This window comes from Artemia sp. Qi Xiang Cuo, chromosome 8, assembly GCF_049724085.1.
Source record: "Artemia sp. Qi Xiang Cuo chromosome 8, ASM4972408v1, whole genome shotgun sequence".
Lineage (NCBI taxonomy): Eukaryota > Metazoa > Arthropoda > Branchiopoda > Anostraca > Artemiidae > Artemia > Artemia sp. Qi Xiang Cuo.
Genome location: NC_142801.1, coordinates 3,376,760 through 3,398,620, shown reverse-complemented (window position 1 = coordinate 3,398,620; position 21,861 = coordinate 3,376,760). Strand labels below are relative to the sequence as shown.

The 21,861-nt window shown below is 35.0% G+C and overlaps 2 protein-coding genes across 2 annotated transcripts in view; both read left to right on the top strand.

The window, feature by feature from the left end:
* edl (ETS-domain lacking) overlaps positions 1–21,861 on the top strand; it is a 33,447-nt gene that overhangs the window by 5,545 nt on the left and 6,041 nt on the right. The window contains exon 2 of the mRNA XM_089092815.1: positions 320–450. Within this exon, the coding sequence (XP_088948941.1) occupies positions 330–450 (121 nt within the window). The 5' untranslated portion in view covers positions 320–329. The remainder of the gene's footprint in view (positions 1–319; positions 451–21,861) is intronic.
* Positions 1,822–21,446, top strand: LOC148949076 (uncharacterized). Its single transcript, XM_089093006.1, has 3 exons — positions 1,822–2,094; positions 3,870–4,056; positions 21,439–21,446. The coding sequence occupies exons 1-3, from the start codon at positions 1,849–1,851 to the stop codon at positions 21,444–21,446; spliced, it is 441 nt and encodes a 146-aa protein (XP_088949132.1). The 5' UTR covers positions 1,822–1,848.

The following is a 21,861-nucleotide window of genomic DNA, read 5'->3' as shown; positions in this document are numbered from 1 at the left end:
AAAATGGATATAAACAAATTTTTTATGCGTTTTTTAGGATTTTTTTTGCGTACCCCCCACCCCCCCACCCCAAAATTTTTTTTGAGTAAAACCCCCTCCGAAAAAAAACTGGATACGGCCTTGAATAGGTTCAAATGGCGATTCTTCCTCGCTTGATAGTTTTTTTTTTTCAAAACTTGCTTTTAAATTTTCCTGTTACTAGGCTAGGGTTCGTTCTTTACTGGATTGCCCCTAAGTGGGAAACCATGAATTGGAGAAACGATTAGACAATACAGATTAAGCTTTACAATCTCATTTAAGACCTTATCTTTCATTTCAGCACATTAGAAATGAGGAATCCATGTCTGATTCAACGGTCATCGGCTCTGCCCTGTTGGTTTCGTGTGCCCCAGGGTACCGAAGTGTCATTCCAGTCTTTGGATATACAAAATGATTCACCTTTACCAGCTGGTAAACCACTTTTCAAGATAAAATATTGATTGCATATCAATCTAATTTCAGTTTCTAAACACCATATTTTTGGGGCTTTCTTATACAGACCTAAAAATAAAAGTTTCTTGTTTATTTAGGAGGTGAAAAAAAAACTGAAGTATTACCCACTTTAAGAATGGTATTGTCTGTGCAATACATGCCAAAGTGAGCCATGCGCAGTGCATAGTGCCAGTAGCACTCCGTGAGTGGCTCGAAGTGTGCAGTATGAGGAAGAACTAATGCTCCAAGATGTATAATTGGTGGCATAGAGCGTGCAACTTAAAAAAAATAAAAATAAATATACAGTCATTTAACGCTATAAATGTTTTGAAACAGTAATTAAAATCTCCACAAATAGCTGAATTTACTGTACTTTTACTTGTACACTGCTTGTACTAACACTACTACTTTTAATATCTCTACTATCGTGGACCTTCCCAGGAATCAGTCTGGATTGGGGCAAAAAAAAAATCTCAATTTGAGGATTAATTATAAAAAAACTTTCCAAAAAAGATGTTTTTCAAAGAAAAGTAAAGGCCGTACTAAACTTAACATCAGCAGAAATAAAAACCAGAGATTACTATTATAGAAGTAGTAAGGCCATAGGCAATTGAAAGCTTACATACATATCTATGTCTTAGGCGTAAGTTTGAATGTAAAATTTCAATGCATTGTATGGTTACCGGGGTCATTTGCATACAAACAGGTCTACAGGTCTTTACACTCTAGGAACGACGCACTTTCAAAGTTCAACGTCTTTTTTTTTTTTAGTTCAAAAACCGGTGTCTCTTCTTTTTTAGAAGCTAATTATTTTTTGTATATATTCAGGTTTCAAATTAGATACCTCAACAGTTTGGAATCGTTTATTGAACATAACACAACTGACATTTTTTGTAATCACATAGAAAAAATTGATAAATCAAAGCAATTTCTGGTGAGTAAAAATTTTCTCATTATTAAAAAGAAATTATCATTAATTTAAGGAAGAAATTATGTAATGAAAATTTAAATAATGGTACTTTTATAATTTTAATCATTTTGTTTTTAGGTGATTAAAACAAAAGATATTTATCCATTATGTTTAATCTTACGGCGGCTTTTTTTTTTTTTTTATGGGTTTTTTTTTAAAAACATCACGGGCACGCATGCATTAAGGGTTTTTTATTTTCAAGTTAATTTAACATTTTTTGTGATTTTTTTTAAAAAAAATTGCTTATCTATATTGAAAAAAAAAAAAATGTTTTTAAATAATTTAAATTAATAAAATAAAATGAATTATTTTCAAAAGCCTAAAATTAATTTTTTTTTTTCAAGTAGGTGGACACATTCAAAACCCCCACTTATGAAAAGAGGGCACGATATAGCGAAGTTGTACTAATGCAAGCTACAAGACCTTCAGTTATCAAATTCGCTACTAGAACTACACAAGACCAGCCAATGCCTGTGAATCTTTTAATGACAGGGACCTCTGACCCCCGTGTTAGCTCCATATCAGCTGGAAGGAACTTGAAAAGGGAGTGGACTGCCTTATATAATGCCTCAGCTCAACCTACTGAAGATTGTGACCTTAACCCCCCTCAAGTATTACAAAGGAGTTCAGATATAGAGGTCCAATCGGACTTTGTATGTATATACATATTTTTTTTTCTATCCCTATTTTCAAAAAATAAGACAAAATTTTCTCAGGGGCATAGCTTTTTAAAAACTTAAAATTTGTTTTTAAGCTATTTAATTTTCTTTCATTAACCAAATTAGATATATATATAAAGTATTTATTATAATTAATTTATATAAAAAAAAAAAAAACATTAACTATTAAATTATAAAAAATATTTTTTATAATTAAAAATTAATTTTATACAAAAAAACTAACTATTAGAAAAAAACGAAATTGAAAAAAAATGATCCAATAAAGTTAAAGCGCACTTATAGAATTGTATTTTCGTGCCTAATGCATTTTAATACATCCGCTTTACTTATTAGATCTATCAATCCGATATGAATTCTAAGTAGGGTCGTATGCAAATTGGACTTTAAATAGCAAGATCTATATCTTCAATAAGCAATTTACACATTGAAAATGGGTTTTTTGATAATTTCCAAATATGTCTTCGCGGTAATGTTAAGAAACATTATTTGGGTGAAGCCGTGTTTGATCATTTCATTGAAACACTTAGGTGTTTACGAAAAAGAATTTGAGGTTGTTCTATTTGAACAGTGTTGTGAAGTCCAAGACCCCAACCCCCTCACTCGAGAGGGTATCGATCCTCCTACATCGAAGGAAGCTCCCGGTTCCCCAGGGTCCTCCCCGAGAGTGGGGGAGAGTGGGGGGAGTTCTAAAAAAGGACCATCCAACATTTTAATTGTTGACATGAATGGAGAAAAAAAGTTCTTCTCTCTCTTACAAGCATTTATTCAACCCAGGTCAACTTCAAACAAATCCGTTGGCAAAATACACAGGAAAATAGGGATTATTGAGAAGGTAGCATCATCAACCACCGACATATGGAGTTTATACTTTTAAAAAATACAAAGTTCAATATTCGAAACTAGCTTCTGCAGGAGCTTAGGATAGTAGTGGTGACAAATTAGATATAATGAGCAATTTCCCCGATATTTTTTAAAAAATTCCTGTTTATGGTATTTATATTTTTTAAAAAATTAAAAAGTTCAATATTCGCACCTATATTCATCAGGAGCTAAGGATAGTAGTGTATGCACGTGACCCCCAATTTTTTAAAAAATACATTTTTGTTTCATTTATAAATTTAAAATATACAAATTTCAATATTTTAATCTATATTAAGCCGGAGCTTAGGATTGTATTGGTTACAAGTTATATATAATGGGCAATTGACCAAAATTTAAAAAAAAAAAAAAAAAACTTTTTTTTGGCATTTAAACTTTAAAAAAAAATACAAAGTTCAATATTAGATGCTATCTTCAGCCGGAGCTTAGGATAGTAGTGATGAAAAGTGAGATATAAGGAGCAATTGCCCCCTATTTTTGAAAAAATACCTTTTTGTGGCATTTATACTTTTTAAATATACAAAGTTCAATATTTGAAGCTATCTTCAGCAGGAGCTTAGGATAGTAGCGGGGCTCAAACAATAGAATTTGTCTCAGATTTTTAATTTTTATTTAAAAAAAAAAAATTTTTGGAATAAAACCATTAATTTTTTATAATAATAAGACTACATTTTCCCGACTAAAAAAAAAAAAATATATTTTTTAACGTGTTCAGTTGACATTATGAAAGACATAAGACAATGTAACTTTCTTCTTCTTTTAATTGTTTAGGTGATGGTGATGGTAGTGTGACAATGACTATGAGAAATTGACACAGTCTATTAACTATAAAAAAATTTACATAAAAAATAAAACTTTTTTTTCTACAGATTAAAAATATATCACCACCACCAGCGACACCATTGAGTGATGAGGCAACTATATTTACAGGACCAATTCTGTCACCACCAGCAGAGTTCAGGGATGAACCTATACTGGTCCTAGAGAATATGGAGTGGGACAGTGGATTCCTTAACGATGTTTTTGGGGAAATGGCCAGCCTGGAGGACTTAAGCTGTGATATTGACATGGTTGAGGACCCAGAGTGGGCAGATAATTTCATACGCGAATATTTAGATGATGATGTTACAAGTAACTCTGAACCGGGTCCTCATAAGGACATTAGATCAGATGACAATACAGGCTGGATTTACCAATTGTCCCCAAACACCTAAGAATTTGTGCTGGGGGACATCTTGCCACATCCCCACACTAAGATTGAACAGACTGGTAGTTGTGTTCTTGACAATTCTCTGTCACCCGCCACCACTCCACTGAATGGTCTAGATAGAAGTAGTAGTAATACAGCAACAGTCTCCCCTCTTCCGGATTTTTTCTCTCCAACTCTGCCTTGCATCACACACTGGTCTACAGCGCCAAATTCGGTGACCCTTTCAACTCTCTAGTGTCGGGGGATATAATAACAGATCCCCTGGCCATTACACATTCATATACTGATAAGATTCGAGCCATTCTTGAACAACAAATGGGGGTGTGGGGAGTGGGGGTCAGTTTAAAAGCATCAATAGCACTAAAAATATTTTTTTTAAATGAAAATGCGGGTGAGATGTATTCGAAATACTTGAACACAGAGATGTTGGCAATTCACCCTCATTTATCAAATTATGGGGTGTTTTTTCTAACTTGGGCCAATAGTATTCAAAGTAAGTGGGAAAATTATAACGAAGGGGGTAGTGGATCTGTGGTTTTATTTATAGAAAGTTTAAATGTTAACATTTGTAGGTTTAAAAAGGATTTTATTGTAAGAGGTGGTGGTGGGGAGAGGGCTATAGTTTTAAAATATCATTCAGATTTAGAGGTGTGTAGGGGGATACAACGAATCTGTTTCGATACGAGGCTGCAGTGTTTCAAGTATGCGTTTTTAATTTCGGCATACAGACCTCTGCGCGATGATGCATCTAAGAAAAACTTGAATAAAATGGCAGTTAATGGTAGGGAGGGTTCAAAGTTCCCCAAAGTGGATTTTAATTGTTTAAATGGTCAATTTCCCCTGGGGCTAAATGGAATAGATATTTTTTAGTGGTATAATGCACATTTAAAGATTGGTGTTAAAGTGCTACATTATTAAACTGAATTTGCAGAGGGTCAGCGTTCCGAGAAGAAGGGTGTATTATTTCCAGTGCGAGCTCCTTCAATTGAATCAGTAGAACATTGGGTGTGGCTTCTGTACACTCCACCTACCGACTCCGATTCAATTGGTCATTACAATCCAATTACTGATATTAGTAGGGTTTTTGGGGAGGGTAAAAAGCGAGGTGATGTGTGTTATTTCTGTCAAACATGTCTCTCAAGATTTTGCTCTGATTTAAAGTTAAAGCATCACATGAAACACTGTAAACGTCATGGATACCAGGCTGTGGAGACGGTAAGCGGATATAGAGCGATCTTACGTTTTAAAAATTTTCAAAACACGCTCCTACAGAGCAATAAGATTGCTTTGGACTGCGAAGCTAAGCTGACAGACGTGTGCGATCCGTCAAATTCAAATCGTGTTAAAATACATGAAGCCATAGGGGTCTCTTACGCTCATGCGCAACGAGATTCCAATAATACCATGCAAGTGTTGGAGGTAGTGGAGATGTTGAGTGACGGTGAAGATTGTATGCGCTCGGCATTGGTCAGTCTAGTCAAAACAGTGAACTGTGCAATTTCGCTCCTTCGTTATACAAACTATCCTATGCTCCTATCACCAGATGACATAGTGGCCATTAAAAATCGTAAACGGTGTTGGGTTTGCAAGAGGAAATTTGATGATGGTGCTGGGGCTGGGGGGAGGAGGAAGGTGATCAACCATGATCAATTGTGACAGGAAATTATATCAGGGGGGAGTACCTTGAGACGGGTAGCGAATCAGCCATGCAATTTAAACGTTAGACACCAATATCTCGTACCTGTTTTTATACACAATTCCAACTACGACTTAAAGTTTGTTCTTCCGGCGTTGGCCCGCATTGCCAAGGGAGGAGTTGTAGATAACGCATGGATAGATGGTTCTTTTTCATATAATATCATACCCAAATCATCGGATAAGCTACTGCTGCTAGAATTCATGTGGAAAACTGTTGACAAGGGTAACATGTGCCTGAATAAAATCCGTTTTTAGACTCTTTCAGCTTCGTCCCCAAATATTTAAGTCAATTGATTCAGGTGCAGAAAATTGACAATTTTGATAGATTCCCCCTCCTCAAACAGCGCGGCCCATATGATGAAATGTATGATTTATTAACGTGTCAGGGTATATATCCATATGATTATTACAACTCTGGCTCGAGGCTAGATGAGGTGACACTACCACCCATTGAAGCTTTTTACAATTCTCTTACTGAGAGTGAGTGCACCGCTAGCGACTACGAATTTGCTAAGAGGGTTTGGGAAAAGGGCGGATGTAAAAATGGGTGGGATTATTGTAAACTTTACTTGGCCAGTGACGTACTCACTCTTCTGGATATTGTGTGCAAAAATACTGATAAAATCTATGTGGAATTTGGGTTGGATTTAGGTTATTATTTTTCCACTCCCCATTTGGTGATGGACTTGATAATTAAAATCAGAAAAGAGGAATTAGGTCTGATCGCCGATGTGGATCAGCATCTGTCGTTAGAGAGATCATTGAGGGGTGGCTATAGCTTTCATGGGGATTATATCATGGAGACTTATCCGAGTGGATAGGCCACCGATGAAAAGTGGGACGCAGTTTTTTTGGATATGAATTCTCTTTACCCATCGGCAATGTCTCACTACTGTTTGCCGTGTGGCAATTATTAATGGCTTAAAAAACCAAGTGACCTAATTTCCTCCAAAAAATCTAATGTTAAACAGAATTGAGTATAGTGATGGTTTTTTTAAATTAACGGTGAAATAACAGTTAAAATCCTTGATTCGTTAAAAGACTTTACTTTTCCGTGCTTACATAGATCGGTGGAGCGGGAATCTTTGAATCCCTACAATATATTTTGAGTAGAGGATGGAAGTATGCCCTGGGTACCTTCAAAACAAAAAATAATTGCCGACCTCAACCCGAAACAGAATATCGATGTTCATCATTTGCTCTTGAAATGGATGGTATCCAATGGTTTCAAAGTCACAAAGATTCATAGAGCCCTCCACTATGATCAAAAGCCTTACATGAAAACGTTTATTGACACCTTTGTCAGTAAGCGTTCACAAGCGAAAACGAAAGTTGAAAAAGAAGTCTATAAACTCATTTTGAACTCAGCTTTCGGTAAAATGTGCGAGAGCGTACGACACAGAAGTCGATGTGACATTGTAACCAACCCCAAAGATTGTGCTCGAATCATTGCGGATCCAAACTTCACATCTTTTACAATCATAGACTCCAATCTGGTTCTCCTACATCGCAAGAAAAGAAACATTGTATTAAATAAAATTATTGCAGGGGGACGAGCAATAACTGACATATCCAAGAAACTCATGTTGTAATTTTATTACAATGTATGTAGGGTACAGTGGCCGATGGAGGGACAAGTTCAATTGTATTAAGGGGACACTGATTCACTCCTGTTAAAAGTCAAAACTGAAAATCTATTGAATGATTTGGAAAATGGCGAGTACATTAGCTCACGAATGGACTACACTAGTTGTGACGAATCACTCTATCAAGAGCTAGTGAAACGCCAGGCCCCAAATCAATTGTTAATGTTAAAATCTGAAACGGGTAGCGATCTGATATCCAGTGGTGTTTTTCCTGAACCGAAGGTATACTGTGTGGAAATGCATAGCAAGGAGATCAAACAATTGTGTAAGAGTGTACTCACTCAGTTTGTAAAAAATAATTTCGACATTAGTTAGTAGGAAAACTGTATGGAGCATAGACTAGTACCAAGGCTAAAAGTAATTGCGATTTGCTCTGTACACTTTAATAACTACACAGTTAGAGTCGATAAAAACGCCATGTCTGCCATATCGGACAAATTATATTTACTTGTGGTTGGTTTTAAGTTATGGCAACCCTTTAATTATTTAATTTCACCCCTTTTTTATTTTAAATATTAAATAAAAAAACTCTTAATAGAAAAATTAAATTAAATTAACTAAAAAAAAAAGTATAAATTGTGGGGGAGGTTTTTTTTGGGTAAGCAGGTTTTTTTTTTTTAATTCTTTTTTTTTCTATCACAATAAATTTAAATTGTGGGTGGGGGGGTGGGTTTGTGAACGGAAGATCCATTTACATTATTTGATGTCGACCCCGGCCCGGGCCCCCCACAGCGGGCCCCGGGGCCCGGCGGCTTCCCGGCCCGCCCCGGCCGCCGCAGCGCCCGCCCCCCCGGGGGGAGGGGGGGGGGGACCCCAAACAATAACAGGTGTTAAGAAAAAGGGTTATATTTCAATGGCACAGTACGCCCAGAACTTGTTTATTTTTTTTTTATAAATAAATAAACAGAAAAAAAAAAAGTGTATTTATTTACGTGTTTTTTTTTTTTTCTAGTGGCTATGTAAATTTTGTATTTTTTTTTATAAATAAATTAAAAAAAATTGTATTTTTTTTTATTCATGTTTAATGTTCCTTTTTCAATTTAGTATTTTTTTATTTAAATTATTGTCACCTTTTTTTTGTATATAATAAAATAAAATATTATTCTTTATTCTTCTTCTTCTTCTTCTCGTTATTATTATTGAGCGGAGTAGTAGTAGTAGTAGGGAAATTATTTAGTCATTAGACAGCCATAGTCTACAGTTAGTTCTCCAGGTGAACTGTTGACGGGAACATGTATCAATTTAAAACACCATTCAGATCGTGTCTGTGTGGACCGTCAATGTCGGGCAAAACAACACTCTTAACTAAAATATTTAAAAATTGTGATAAAATGTTTGTGGAAAAGCCGAAAAAAATATACTATTGTTATAGTATTTGGCAGGAGTCATACGATAAAATAAAAGCAATTGCTGCCACCATGGGCTTGGTGCAGATACAATTCATACAGGGACTTGATATTTTCAACCCTATTGAACCAAACTCTTGGTTGATCATTGACGATCTAGCTGAATCTGTTGAACAATTGTCCCATTAAATGCTACAACTATTCGCTGTTTGCTGTAATCATGAACAAATTTTTGTTGCTCTGGTTCCACACACTCTCTTTCATCAGATGAAATGTACGCGAACACTTTTATATAACTGTACCCTCTCGATCATCAACAATTCTTGGAGTAATTCTCTCTCTCGCCTAACACACTCCAACCCAAGACACGTAATCACACACATGCACTCTATCATACTACACTAATGCCCCTTAAAGAAATTACGTGCACCAACTAATGGATCCTAATCACAAAATAAAAGAGGCTCTGAGTGCAGTCACATATATTTTCGACACTGACATTACAGTATTTCTCCCAGTGAACACTAAAAAGACATATTAGTTGCTATCATGACACTTAAGAAACTACATGAAAATAGACATTTGTTTTAAGTTCTAAGAAATTCAAAACCTCCGCTTAGGAAAGCAATACTCAAACACGTTATTGACAATTATTTCATTAATATAATATCCGAACTTTGTTTAAATTTGATCGAGTGTAATGTTCAAGTGCCAGAAGTAGTTAAGCAACAGGCAAAGCAACATCGTTCCATTGTACGTACATTGGCCTCTAAAAAGAAAGTAAATAATTTCAAAAGGAAACGACTTCTTCAGGCGGGTGGTAGCTTTTTCACACTTTTACTGCCAATAATTGCAGGACTTGTAAACAGTTTTCTCTAAAAGAGAGAGAGAGAGAATGGCAAAACCCTATAAATTGACTCCAATAGAACTCGCTCTCTCACCCGTCAAACACTTTGAGAACAATCTGAGTAAAGTCCTTGACAATGAAAATATTGAGGATGATAAAAAACTGCTTTTACCTCAAGATGCACGTCGTCGAGTCGACCAACACAAGTCCAATCGGCCGAACCCCACTGCTGCTGCTGCTGCTGATCCCAAAAAAGAATCATCTCCTCGGCATTCTGCTGGTGTAAAACAATTGAAGATGGTGTAATTGTATTCGAGGGTATTTAAATTTGGACATATACGGCCCAACAAATATGTTGAAAAACTAACACGACTCCTATCCTATCTCCTGGAAAGTGATCACATTAAAGTTGAGAGTAATGGGGAAGGTATTATAATTCGGTGCAAGAGCTATAATCCACTTGATTTAATCTGTTACATGGAAACGAATCGTGGAGGAATATTATCATTTGATACTAATATATAAAAATTTATAAATAAATTAAACTTCCCAAATAGTATTATTGGCAATAGACAAATTCTAAAAAAAATAAATTAACATGAATCATCGTCATCATCATCATCAACAACAACAACATTGACACAATTAAAAAATGAACTTGAAGAATAAGATTTTAAATAAATTTTGGAAAATACTAGCACACCACTGATAGCTAGAAAAAAGCGAAGACGTATCAGGTCATCATCACCACCACCACCATCAATGGCCAGTATACAACCGGGTAGCGGACGTTACACAACGTGTTTACGTTCAAAATTGTTGAAGTTCTGACAGGTGTTTATTAAAAGATTGGTGAGGCGGTGAGTTTAAGTTCCCCCACAACTCTTTCCAAAGTCGCTGGTGTTCGCACTAAAAAAGTACAAGACTATCTACAAAATGAATCAAGTTACACTCTGCATAGAAATCATAGACTTCATGCCAAACAATATCAAAAAACTAAAGCCTTTTACCCATTGCATATAATGCAAGCAGATCTCCTGACTCTAGATGAGATTCAAAGACGTCACAATACACCGTACAAGTACATTCTACTTGCAATCAGTGTTTATAGTCGTTATGCATATGCAAGTCCATTGCGATCAAAGAGAGGTGTTGAAGTTGCTCAGGCCATTGAAAGTATTATCCAACATGATTCATATAAAAAAATTCAAACTGATCGCGGTAGTGAATTTGTTAATCCTCATGTTTCAAGAGTACTAGAAAAATATAGTACACTGCTGTATCATAGTCACTGTCCTATAAAGGCTGCATTGGCCGAACGATTGATAAGAAGTATTCGACTTTTAATTTCAAGATATTGTACATTGAAAAATACATCGGGTTTTATTCGTGATCTTGATAAAATAATGTTGATTTATAATCAACGACCTCAACGATCATTGTCCAACTCTGCGCCAATGGAAGTTCATCATTCGGATTATGATACAATTGACACATTTTTTAAACAATATTCCAATGAATCGTCAGTTGTCAAGAAGAAGAAAAATAAATTCAATGTTGATGATACGGTTCGAGTTAATAGAACAACTAATGCTTTTGAAATGGGGAATTACTTGTGGTCCACTGAACTCTTTAAAGTGGCAAAAATCTTAGACACTAAACCCATAACTTATAGTCTGCGTGATACCAAAGATTAGGAGATTTTCGGCGGCTTTTATGACTATGAACTACAAAAAGTTAAAAATGCTAGTGAAATCTATCAAATTGAAAAGATATTAAAGACACGTACTCGCGGGGGTAAGAAACAGTTACTTGTTCGGTGGCTAGGATACAACTCTGATTTTGATTCTTCGATCGGTGTTGAAGATATTGACAATGCACAATGATTTCTATGTAACTTTCATTTCCAACGTTTCCGATCCTCTCTTCAATGACTTTAATACGACAAGTGATTTTTGGACAAAACTCTCCCCCGTCGTCAAATTTGACGGTGCATATTAAGTGACTCTTGTCGACTGTATTTTTAAAAATACCTATGACATCCTGAGAAAGGATCGTAAATATGAAATAAAAATACGACCGTTTGAATTCGGTGATGAAGGTGCAATGGCAACTTTTGACTCTAATCATTAACCTATTTCTAACATCCCATACATTAAATACAATAACATGCATGAACTGTATAGAGTTATAAACAAAAAAAATTGCAAGTCTAAAAAAAGGCGGTTTCACTTTCAATTAATCGACGGAACAAAGGAGAATTTATATTAACAATCCAAATGAGAATGAAAGAATTTTCCTCAATGAGAATTTACGTGAGGTTCTTGTTTTTAAAAACCTTATTATTAAGACAGAAAATTTCAGTGGTAGTGACCGTGTTATCTATGCAGACTATGCATCCAGCTTCTCCACGGACACTTGCATATTTCTCTACTCTTCATTTGTTGAAACATCTCGGGTTGGTAATTCAAATGACGCCCTCCTACGAGTTCTTGAACGAACAAACAATCAGGAACATGTTCACCACTATAATATAAGGCATCTTCAGTATATTCCCGTAAACACTTCCTATTTGGAACTCTGTCAGTTAACACTAAGAACTGACTTAGGTGATCCAATAGCAATTTCAAAAGGCTTAGCAGTGATTACATGTCATTTTCGACCCATTGTCAACGACGGTACAATAACCTAAAAAATGAACAATAGAAGAATTCCATTTGTCTGTCCCGATATTGACTGTTATGTTGGTGCTTTGAGTCCACGTCAAATAGGCAATGGATTGGACTACTACAAGGGGCGTACTACAATGCCTGGCCATGGTCTCGGTAGCTGGTTTGCTAGGCTATTTAATTCTTCACTACCAATTTCCAAAAAGTATATCTTGCTTGCTGCATCAAATTTTGCTGCCTTAACACTGCAGGATTGGGCGTCAAAAAAAAATTTCAGGGAGATTTGAATGGAAAATATTAGATCTTCAGAAACAGCCGTTGATGAGCAACTAAAATCTAGACAATATAGGGAGGGATTGAAAAGGATGCGTTCGCGTCATTCACCCATCAGTCTCCACCCAGGCAGGAAGCAAAGGACATCAACAAGGAATTTGAGGAATAAAACAACGAAGACCAATAAGCAACAGAAGAAGAAGAAAAAGAAAAAGATTGTTAGATCAAAGAAGGATTTCTTCTCTTAAGATGACTTATCTCCCTCACAAGGAATCATATCCATCAATCAGTTCCTCATTGAATCTATTCAATGCTGAAAATGTTGATGTCAGTGTCAAGTATGACTACTATGAACAATTTCACCCCCAACAACCCCACTCAGAAAATATACACTTTCAAATATTTTCCAATGAAGACTATTTCATTGATTTGTCGTCAACATTTATCGATTTAAATATTGTGGTGAAGAAAAAGTCAGATAGTAAAACTCCAAATGCCGGCGATGGTCTCTCCTATGAAAACTGCATTCTAAACAAACTATTCAAACAAATTAATGTATTTATTAATGTGACATTGGTGAGCACCAGCAATAATTTATCCAACTATGCAAGCTACATTCAATTTATGATGATGACACCAAAGGCATACAAGGAGATGTGAGGACAATTGCTGGGCTATGAATATCGATCAGGTGTTGATACTGATGGTGAGCTGACTACAGCAGTGACCCAGTAGTATCCACTGGTTGTAAAATAAAAAAAGGAGATATTTAGTATACACTTCTGGCTACCCCCCAATGTCAAGATTGATGTAAGGCTACAGATGGTTCCCTCAAATTTTCATTTGAAAAAAATACTTCCAACAGCACCCAATGCAAATGTTGTTATCACATCAACAATTCTCTATGTCGGAAAACAACAAGTTATGAGCTCTGTTGTATTGGCTGTGGAAAAGCTAAGAGCCAATGGCAACAACATTAAACTTCTTGTCCCCCATACAATCACCAATCAACGTCACATTGCCACCGGCTCTCGTAGCTGTAGCGATTCATCTTTTATCAATGGAGAAATTCCATCAAAATTGGCATTGGCCTTTGTGAAGAGTGGCAGTGCTGTTGGATCCTGGACTGAATCTCCCCATGATTTTAATTGTTTTGATCTATCTATCCTTGTGTGCAAAGTGAATGGTATTCCACTGTACACTCTATCGTTTGACAAAAAATCCCATAGAACTCTGTACGAGTTGACTATGCAATCCCTAGATCCTGACTCTCAACTATTTGAAAATGGAATAACCGATTCAATGTGTTCAAAAAATCATGGAGTTATTGTTTTGGATTTGTCAGGCACACAGGATATGAGCATAGTACGAACAGGGAATGTACGTTTAGAGTGTACATTTGCCAATGCTCTGACTGAGAGTATCACGCTAATATCACTGAGTCAATTTGAAACCTATTGGGAAATCACGCCCGACGGCAGTGTTCTACTAGACCTAGCACCATGAACACAAAGCAAATAATCAACGTATTTAGTATGGATCCATACATGTCCCAGTACAAGTCCTATTGCATACCCTCGGACTTCATTGAAAAAATTCCAAGTGTTAACAATACCCTGATCATTGTTAATAGCAGTCCATCGACTTTGAAGACCGGTCATTGGCTAAGCATCTTTCAAACAGCGAAGAATATTGAATTTTTTGATCCTCTTGGTCTATCGTATAAATTCTACGTTCCATACATCAGCAACTTTATTGAAAGCAGTGGAAAAACCATTATTCAAAATCAACGAAGAGTACAGGATTTAGCGACTAAGACATGTGGCTTTCATGCACTACTCTTTTTCATGTTCAGATGTCGTGGCTACACCTACAAGCAGTTTCTCAACATCTACGTTGACTTACCTCAATTGAACGACTTTCTAGTGGAGAATATACTTACAAGTTTATTTAATATTTATTTTAGTGCCATACTAATAAAATTCTCTAAATATGTACGTGAAATTTTTTATTAATAAAACAAATTTATATACATGATAAAGCGACTTTTCTACTCTTTAGATTTCATCCACTACTAGGTATTTGTCGACAACAACTAGTGCGGGTAGATTATCTGAATTCACAGTGTACTGATTCTGATGTAGTGCAATGTCAGGGTCGCATTTTCTACAGTAGAGCGTGACTTCACTCTTGTCATATCTCTTTGTATAGTCAATGATACTATTCACATTCATTCTAAAGAATTCACATGTTTCAATATGCCTATTTGAAGTAATTTCACAAACAGTGTCCTCAAGTGGCAAATCACATTCTGTCACTTCCAAAATAAAAATCAGTGGGCTTATAATCATAACACTCAGTTTCTTCACAATGGTGACATAGAAACTATTTTCATTTGTTGTTCCAGTAGTTGAATCGATTACCCGGTTCCTCCTCCCATAAAAATCTAAAACCACGAATATACCAATTTTGCAGCAATAAACTAAAATCCCGGTTAGGATTCTTTCCAATCATACCGGGATATGTACTCTCCCACTGCTTGCACTTATCATACTGACAATTGGAGCATAGGTGACCTCTAGGATGAGAGTCACACACCTCTTCAAGACAGGAATTACACCCTTTAATTTTTACAGTAGATCATCTATGTAATTTACACGGATTGCATAATCTACACTTTTCATCATACTCCTCAATCATTGTACAATTCTCACATGATGACCAGCTGCCCTGTGTGTACATACATAACGGACATGTATGTAACATTTTGTCAAGTGTTAACCCTCTCACTCCCACAATAAAACTGAGCTAGCAACAAAAAAAAATTGCCTGAGATGTAGAGAGAGGAGTAAATCATCCTTGAGCACCATCTTTCTTATGAAAACAAAGTCCTAAATGTCTAAACTAATGTTTAAAATCATATTCACAATATCTTTTTGTCGTGTCGTGATCAATATATCAATAAATTTTGTAAATGCATTTGGACCACGATGTAGAAGCTTCATGCAATAGTCTAATGATGGAGAATCGGTTTTCATTATATCGACAAGCATTCCTCGAGAAAATATCTTCCTTTGAGTAGACAACTCTATAAAATCATCATCTAGAATCAAACGTTTTTCCATATGAACTAGATTCTTCATGATTCGCTCTTTCTCGACTCTATCCATTTTTTTTAGTCCTAACTCTCTCACAACCAACTACAGACTAAACAGAATCTCTTTTTTCTAATCAAAATATAAGCTTGTCTACTATAGAAAGAAAAAAAAAAATACCATTGATTTAGAAACATTTTTATTGAACATAATTACAATAATAATATTCACTGATGCATTTTGTTCTCATCAATATATTTCGATAGAACATCTAATGCTGACCGAAGTTTATTTATATGGAGAATATTAATTTTTCCAGCAAAACATAGTTGCTCCTCCTGCTTAAATTTGCTTAATGATATCACATATCTCGCGTACATAATGTCCCATTCAAGACATAGTCTACACCCAGCGGTTATTTCCACAGCTACATTAGGTACTCGTATATCGCTGCTGCTGCTCCTGTCGGTTCCATCATTAATCTCCAAAAGTGTAAGTGCACCACTCATTTTTTCTCCACTAATATCCTCTCAAATAAACTATTCTCTTTGAATTCAATTCTCTTACTAATATGAAATACAATGAAAATTACCCCTTATATCAGAATCAAACTACTACTCCAGTAGTTAGTGTGACCATCGCTCTCTCTCTCTGGCTGTCCTCCAAAAATGGGTGTCATAATAGAAAACATGTCTATCAACCCATGTAGAGTTCATTGTAATAGGCAAATGACCCTGGTAACCGTACAATGCATTGAAAGTATACATTCAAACTTACGCCTAAGGCATAGATATGTATGTAAACTTTCAAGTGCCTATGGCCTTACTACTTATAGAATAAATGAAACCCTAAACGAACAGAATTTAAACAAACAATCATAGCAAACAAACCTACAACAGGTACTAATATAAATGAATAAATAAATATTAAAACGAGTAAAACTTAAACTGAATATGGAAATCAAGCTTAAAACAAACAAAAATCACTGCAAACAAGAGTTTGGCTACTGCCCCCTTCCCTAACTGTAAAAGTCTAAAGCCTACTCCGTCACTGGCGCTTTACTGAAAATGAACTATATTACAAATACTTTCTTTTGTACTTATTGCAACATTAAAAATAAAATGAAAATTATAATGAAATAACTCTTGAACTGGTGGGCTTTTTGCAATTAATATCATTATATATCAAATATTCAGTTTAATTTATTAGTTCTTTCCAAAAAAGACACACATATTCTTTTCCAGACAATGATTTATCACTAGGTTTACAATATTGAAACTTTAGTTTTTTGGGGTTTATAGGAAAAAAAGGGTAGGCTACTGTTCTTTTATCTGTAACACACGCACGATAGATGATAAAAGAAAATAGTCAAACGGGTATCTGTCAATAGAGAATTCGATCGCAAACCGTGGTTTATCATTGCGTTTACAGCATCTAAACTATTGTTTTTTTGGGAGGTTTAGGGGGGAAAAGACACCTAGGTTAGGTTACGTATTTAATATATTCTATGCTTTACCCCCACCCCCTGATGTGCAAATATAGCCGAAATTTGTTTCTAAACTATTATATTTTCATCCTATTTTGTTTTATTTCATTACCATTGACTAAACTTCACTTCTCGCGTGTGTTACAGATAATAGAACAGTACCGAAAAAAGGTACTTAGGTTAGGTTACGTATTTAATATATGCTATGCTTTCACAAAGAGGTTAAACTAAACCAGAGTTCCCAAATTAAAAAACAACTTGCTTTTAATTAATGTTACTGATGAAATTTTAGCGTTCACGAGGTATAATTTTAAAATGATCTGATTGGGTGGTTCTAATTACTTCAGACGGAAATGTTCACCACACAATTTTCAAGCTGAAATTCAAGGTGGCGGAGAGCGGGAAGTCACTTGGCCGTAACAAATTTCAAAAAAGTTAAATTTGAGTTCCGGTTTGAAATAGCTATAGATACTAGCTAGGTCTTCATTGTGAATGCATCCAAACCTATATAAATATCCAAAACTACCCTTAGAAAAATAACCAGTAGTCCTGTTATTCAAATCTATTCGTAAATAAGCCTATATTCCTGTAAAGATTCCATATCCAGCTCGAAATTCTCATACTTTTCTAGAGTTTATTTATTTTCCGGAAACCCTGATAACGGATTCCAAATTTGTTTAAAAAGGAAACAGTACCGTATAAATAAGGCTAAAGATCCGGCTGCATTCATTGAATATTTGCTGTCTTATCCGCTGCAAAAATGATTATTTCCTTCTGATTCCTTATTTCCTGGTAACTTGAGGAAAAACAAACAACCGTAAATAATTGATTGACATTGTTTTTAATTTATATCTTGCTTGAACGGCTGCCCGATTTCAAGAATCGTATACATAATACATCTTATGGCTTAAGCCACCGTGGTCATAGTTGGAATCTAGTGGTGCAAAGTTTGCCATGAGTCGCGTTAGGAGTCATGGCAAAAGTTTGTCATACATGATAGAGCAATAGCCCTCGTAGATGCACAGCAGGTATTGGATTGCTGCTAACCCCATGATTTTTGCAGCATAAATTATCTAAACAACAGCTTTAGGTCAAAATATTTGTGGATATTAGTTTTTAATTAGTCAAGACATTTAAGAATGACTCACAAGGAACTTTAAAGTGTAAGGGGGATTTTTACTTAGAAACATGGAATAAGTAAAATAAAGATCGCAGAAATAAGTACTACTCATTCAAGATTTCTATGCAAAGTGGGGATATTAGCAAAGGGGCTTGGTTTTATAACCCTTTGTCTTTTTCGTTTTTTAAGACACACACCAATTTTGTCCTTCCCCACTCTAAATGTCATTACATATATATATATATATATATATATATATATATATATATATATATATATATATATATATATATATATATATATATATATATATATATATATATATATATATATATATATATATATATATATATATATATATATATATACAAACAGGGTTTTATCGGGAGGGGGGGGGTACAAAAAGACTTCAAAAACCCATCAAAAATGTGTTTGTATTCTGTTTTGTGTTTTTCGTGTTTACGAGTCGGACAAACATTTCGAGAGGGGGGGGGGTTCAAACCCCCTACCTCACTAGCAAAAATGGGGTTTTTATAGGCCAAATGAAAATACTGAAAAAACAAAGCGAATATTTCGAGAGGACAAACGCCTCTCTTCTTCAGTGCGAAACGAAACGATGTATCAATAAAACTCAAAAATTAAAAGAATTAAAACCAACTACTTAACAACCATAAAAGCGAGTTATTCGCCAATATCCGCGATTTGCACAAAGTCCAAAGAAATATGAACTGCCATCGACGGATACTAGTTTAAGAAATTATCTTTACCCCCTACCTCCCTGGATACGGCCTTGTAAATATATATATATATATGCATATATGTAAAAATTTTCTTCTACTCGCCTCACTATTTCCATGATTTATCCTAACAAGCTAACCATAACCACCCTTAATGGTGGTTGCAAGTTCAATTAGTTCTAAAGCATGCAAAGAAAATGAATAATACATAAGTTATTTCATTTATATAGATACTTACTTTTTTAAAAATGATATACGACCTCAATATATTAATGTTTGTTTTGAAAATGGCGCTTGAAAAGTTGCAGCTTAATCCAATAAAGTTATTTAAAATGCGTTATTTCAGCTGAAAATGGAGTCGTAAGGACAATATCTTCTGAGAATAAGAGTCCAAGCGGGGAATACCTCCTTATGAGTTACCGCCTGAGCAGAACCTAGTGACTAGGCCTACATCCTTGTATTAGAATGAGTTTACTGAACCCTTACGCAAAGGATGAAGTAATTTACTTAAAAGGAAGTAAAGCGGGAGCAAGTAACAGAACTGACCGCACAAGGCTGTTTAGTCTGAGAAAATTCTCCGTTAAGCATTTCCTATTTCCTTTACTTAATTCTCATGTTTTTAACCAAAAAAATTTGGTTCGTGCGGTTATAGAAAATCCTGCATCACTGCACTGTGTACTTTCACGGTTAAAGACTCTGAGGATCCTAACCATTTTGAAGGAACTGAAAAATGTATTAAATTACAGAAACGCCAGCTGAAATATAAGGTATCAACATTACAGAATTTTACGGATTTGAAAAAATGTATAACGGAAATATAGCTGAGAAGAGCATATTGGCTTTTCCATCGTACTATAGAAGAAATAATATAGAAGAAATTGTATTTTAATTAAAAAATTACCCCCCCCCCCTCCTACATAGATTTTGAAACATGACTTTTTGTACCTTTGTTTCCAAAATATCCTTACGTTTTCTTGAATTGGCACCCCTGTTACTGGAATATTGTTGTCTGTTCTAAAGGCTCCGCGTAGAACTAGTGAAAGATTAGCGACCTTAATTGAATATATGAATTGGCCTGCTCGAAAAATCGACCAATACTAACCATTCAGTTTGTACAGGCTGCAAATAGGCATAGGACCGAGCAGCAGCACCGTCTCTGAAATTGGAAAGTTGTGTGAATAGTTTTTTTTTTTTTTTTTAATCTGACTTGCTATCTCAAAATTTATGTAGTTACATTGACCTAAAATACGTTCTACTTACCAAAAATACTAACATGTAATCCGGATGCAAATCCCTTGAAAAAAAAACTTCAACCCACCACAAAATGTATGTCAATAGATTGCACGCAAACAAAAACAAAAATATAACAAAAGAAATGAAAACAAATTCTCATTTCTCATTTTCTCAAAATGAGAAAAATCGAAGTAAAAGAAAAGTATTACAAGAATGTAAGAATAAGGTATGGTTCCATCTAACGTATCGTTTCTTATCATTTTCTTAAGGGTTCTTAATATCCAAGGAATCAATACTTTAGCTTTGACAGGGGAAACGAAATTTCATCCCTTAAAACCCCCACGTAGCCTATGTGGATACCTAAAACGCATTCATGGAAACTTCAATACCTTAACCCCATTCTCCGTTAGAACATGGGTTGGTAGTGGCATAAAATAACGTGTAGCACAAGTGCTACACATTTAAATTCTGGTCTTTGAAAGTTAATTTTTTTTTTGGGGGGGGGGGGCAGATTAAAAAGCTTATTTTTTACTTTATAGTGCAGTTGGAAATAAAATAAGTTTTTCTTAAATATTTTATAACTCTTTTTAGTCTTTGGTAACATCCTTTAGGACAAAACAGTAATCTTTTCATTTTTCATCCCAACGCAGGTCTAGCAAATTATATGTTATAAAAAAAAAAAACCTCACTTGTAAAATTTTATACGGAGGCCACGACCACCTCTCCTTCTAGAAGTGATAGTAATAACTACCTATGTTGAAAACGATGGCTGACATACATTTTTACGTTATTTTAGTATTTGATCATTGAAAATCGATACCTTAAAGTTAATTAAAACTTTTAAAAATTAATATTAAGGCTTGAAATAACAACATAGAAAAAAACTGAGCAAATGTTTTGCCATGCAATTTTATTTTTAAATACCAATTTCACTAATTCTATAATCAATTGTATGTAAATCGATTCTCCATCCTCGTTCATGAAAACCCACAGAATAAGAAATATTTTTGCCTTCCAGGAAGCTTTTTTCACCAGATTTATCACATATGCTTAATATTAACCTTTAATTGCATTTCAGGCCCATGAATGTACGCAGGGAGGGGGGGGGGGGCTCGAGGTTCCTTCCCCTCAAAGTCCGTAATTTTCTAGAATTTCTGGGCACTTCTTATTCAGATTATCAAAAAATTTAATTATTGGATTCCCGATTTTTTTATTGTTTCCCCTCTAAAAACAATTCGTGCCAAAACTGACATCCTTGTTCAAGCACAAAAATCGTTAGGCTACACCTACATGTTAACTGCTTTAGTTACATATATTTTCATGTGAACTGTTTTCATATAGTTACATTTTACTAATCGCAGAAACATCGATCAGCCATAACCGAAGTTGAACGTATTTAAACTTAATTAAAACTGATCAGTTACAATATTATTCTTAAAGTTCATACCGCCTAGCATCTTCGGAACCATGGTAAGAACTTATCGTGTCAACCCTTTCAAAA

Coding starts and splice junctions, on each gene's coding strand:
- LOC148949076 (XM_089093006.1), top strand. CDS start 1,849: ATGCAAGCTACAAGACCTTCAGTTATCAAATTCGCTACTAGAACTACA. Junction 2,095..3,869: donor TAGAGGTCCAATCGGACTTT/GTATGTATATAC, acceptor TTTTTTCTACAG/ATTAAAAATATATCACCACC.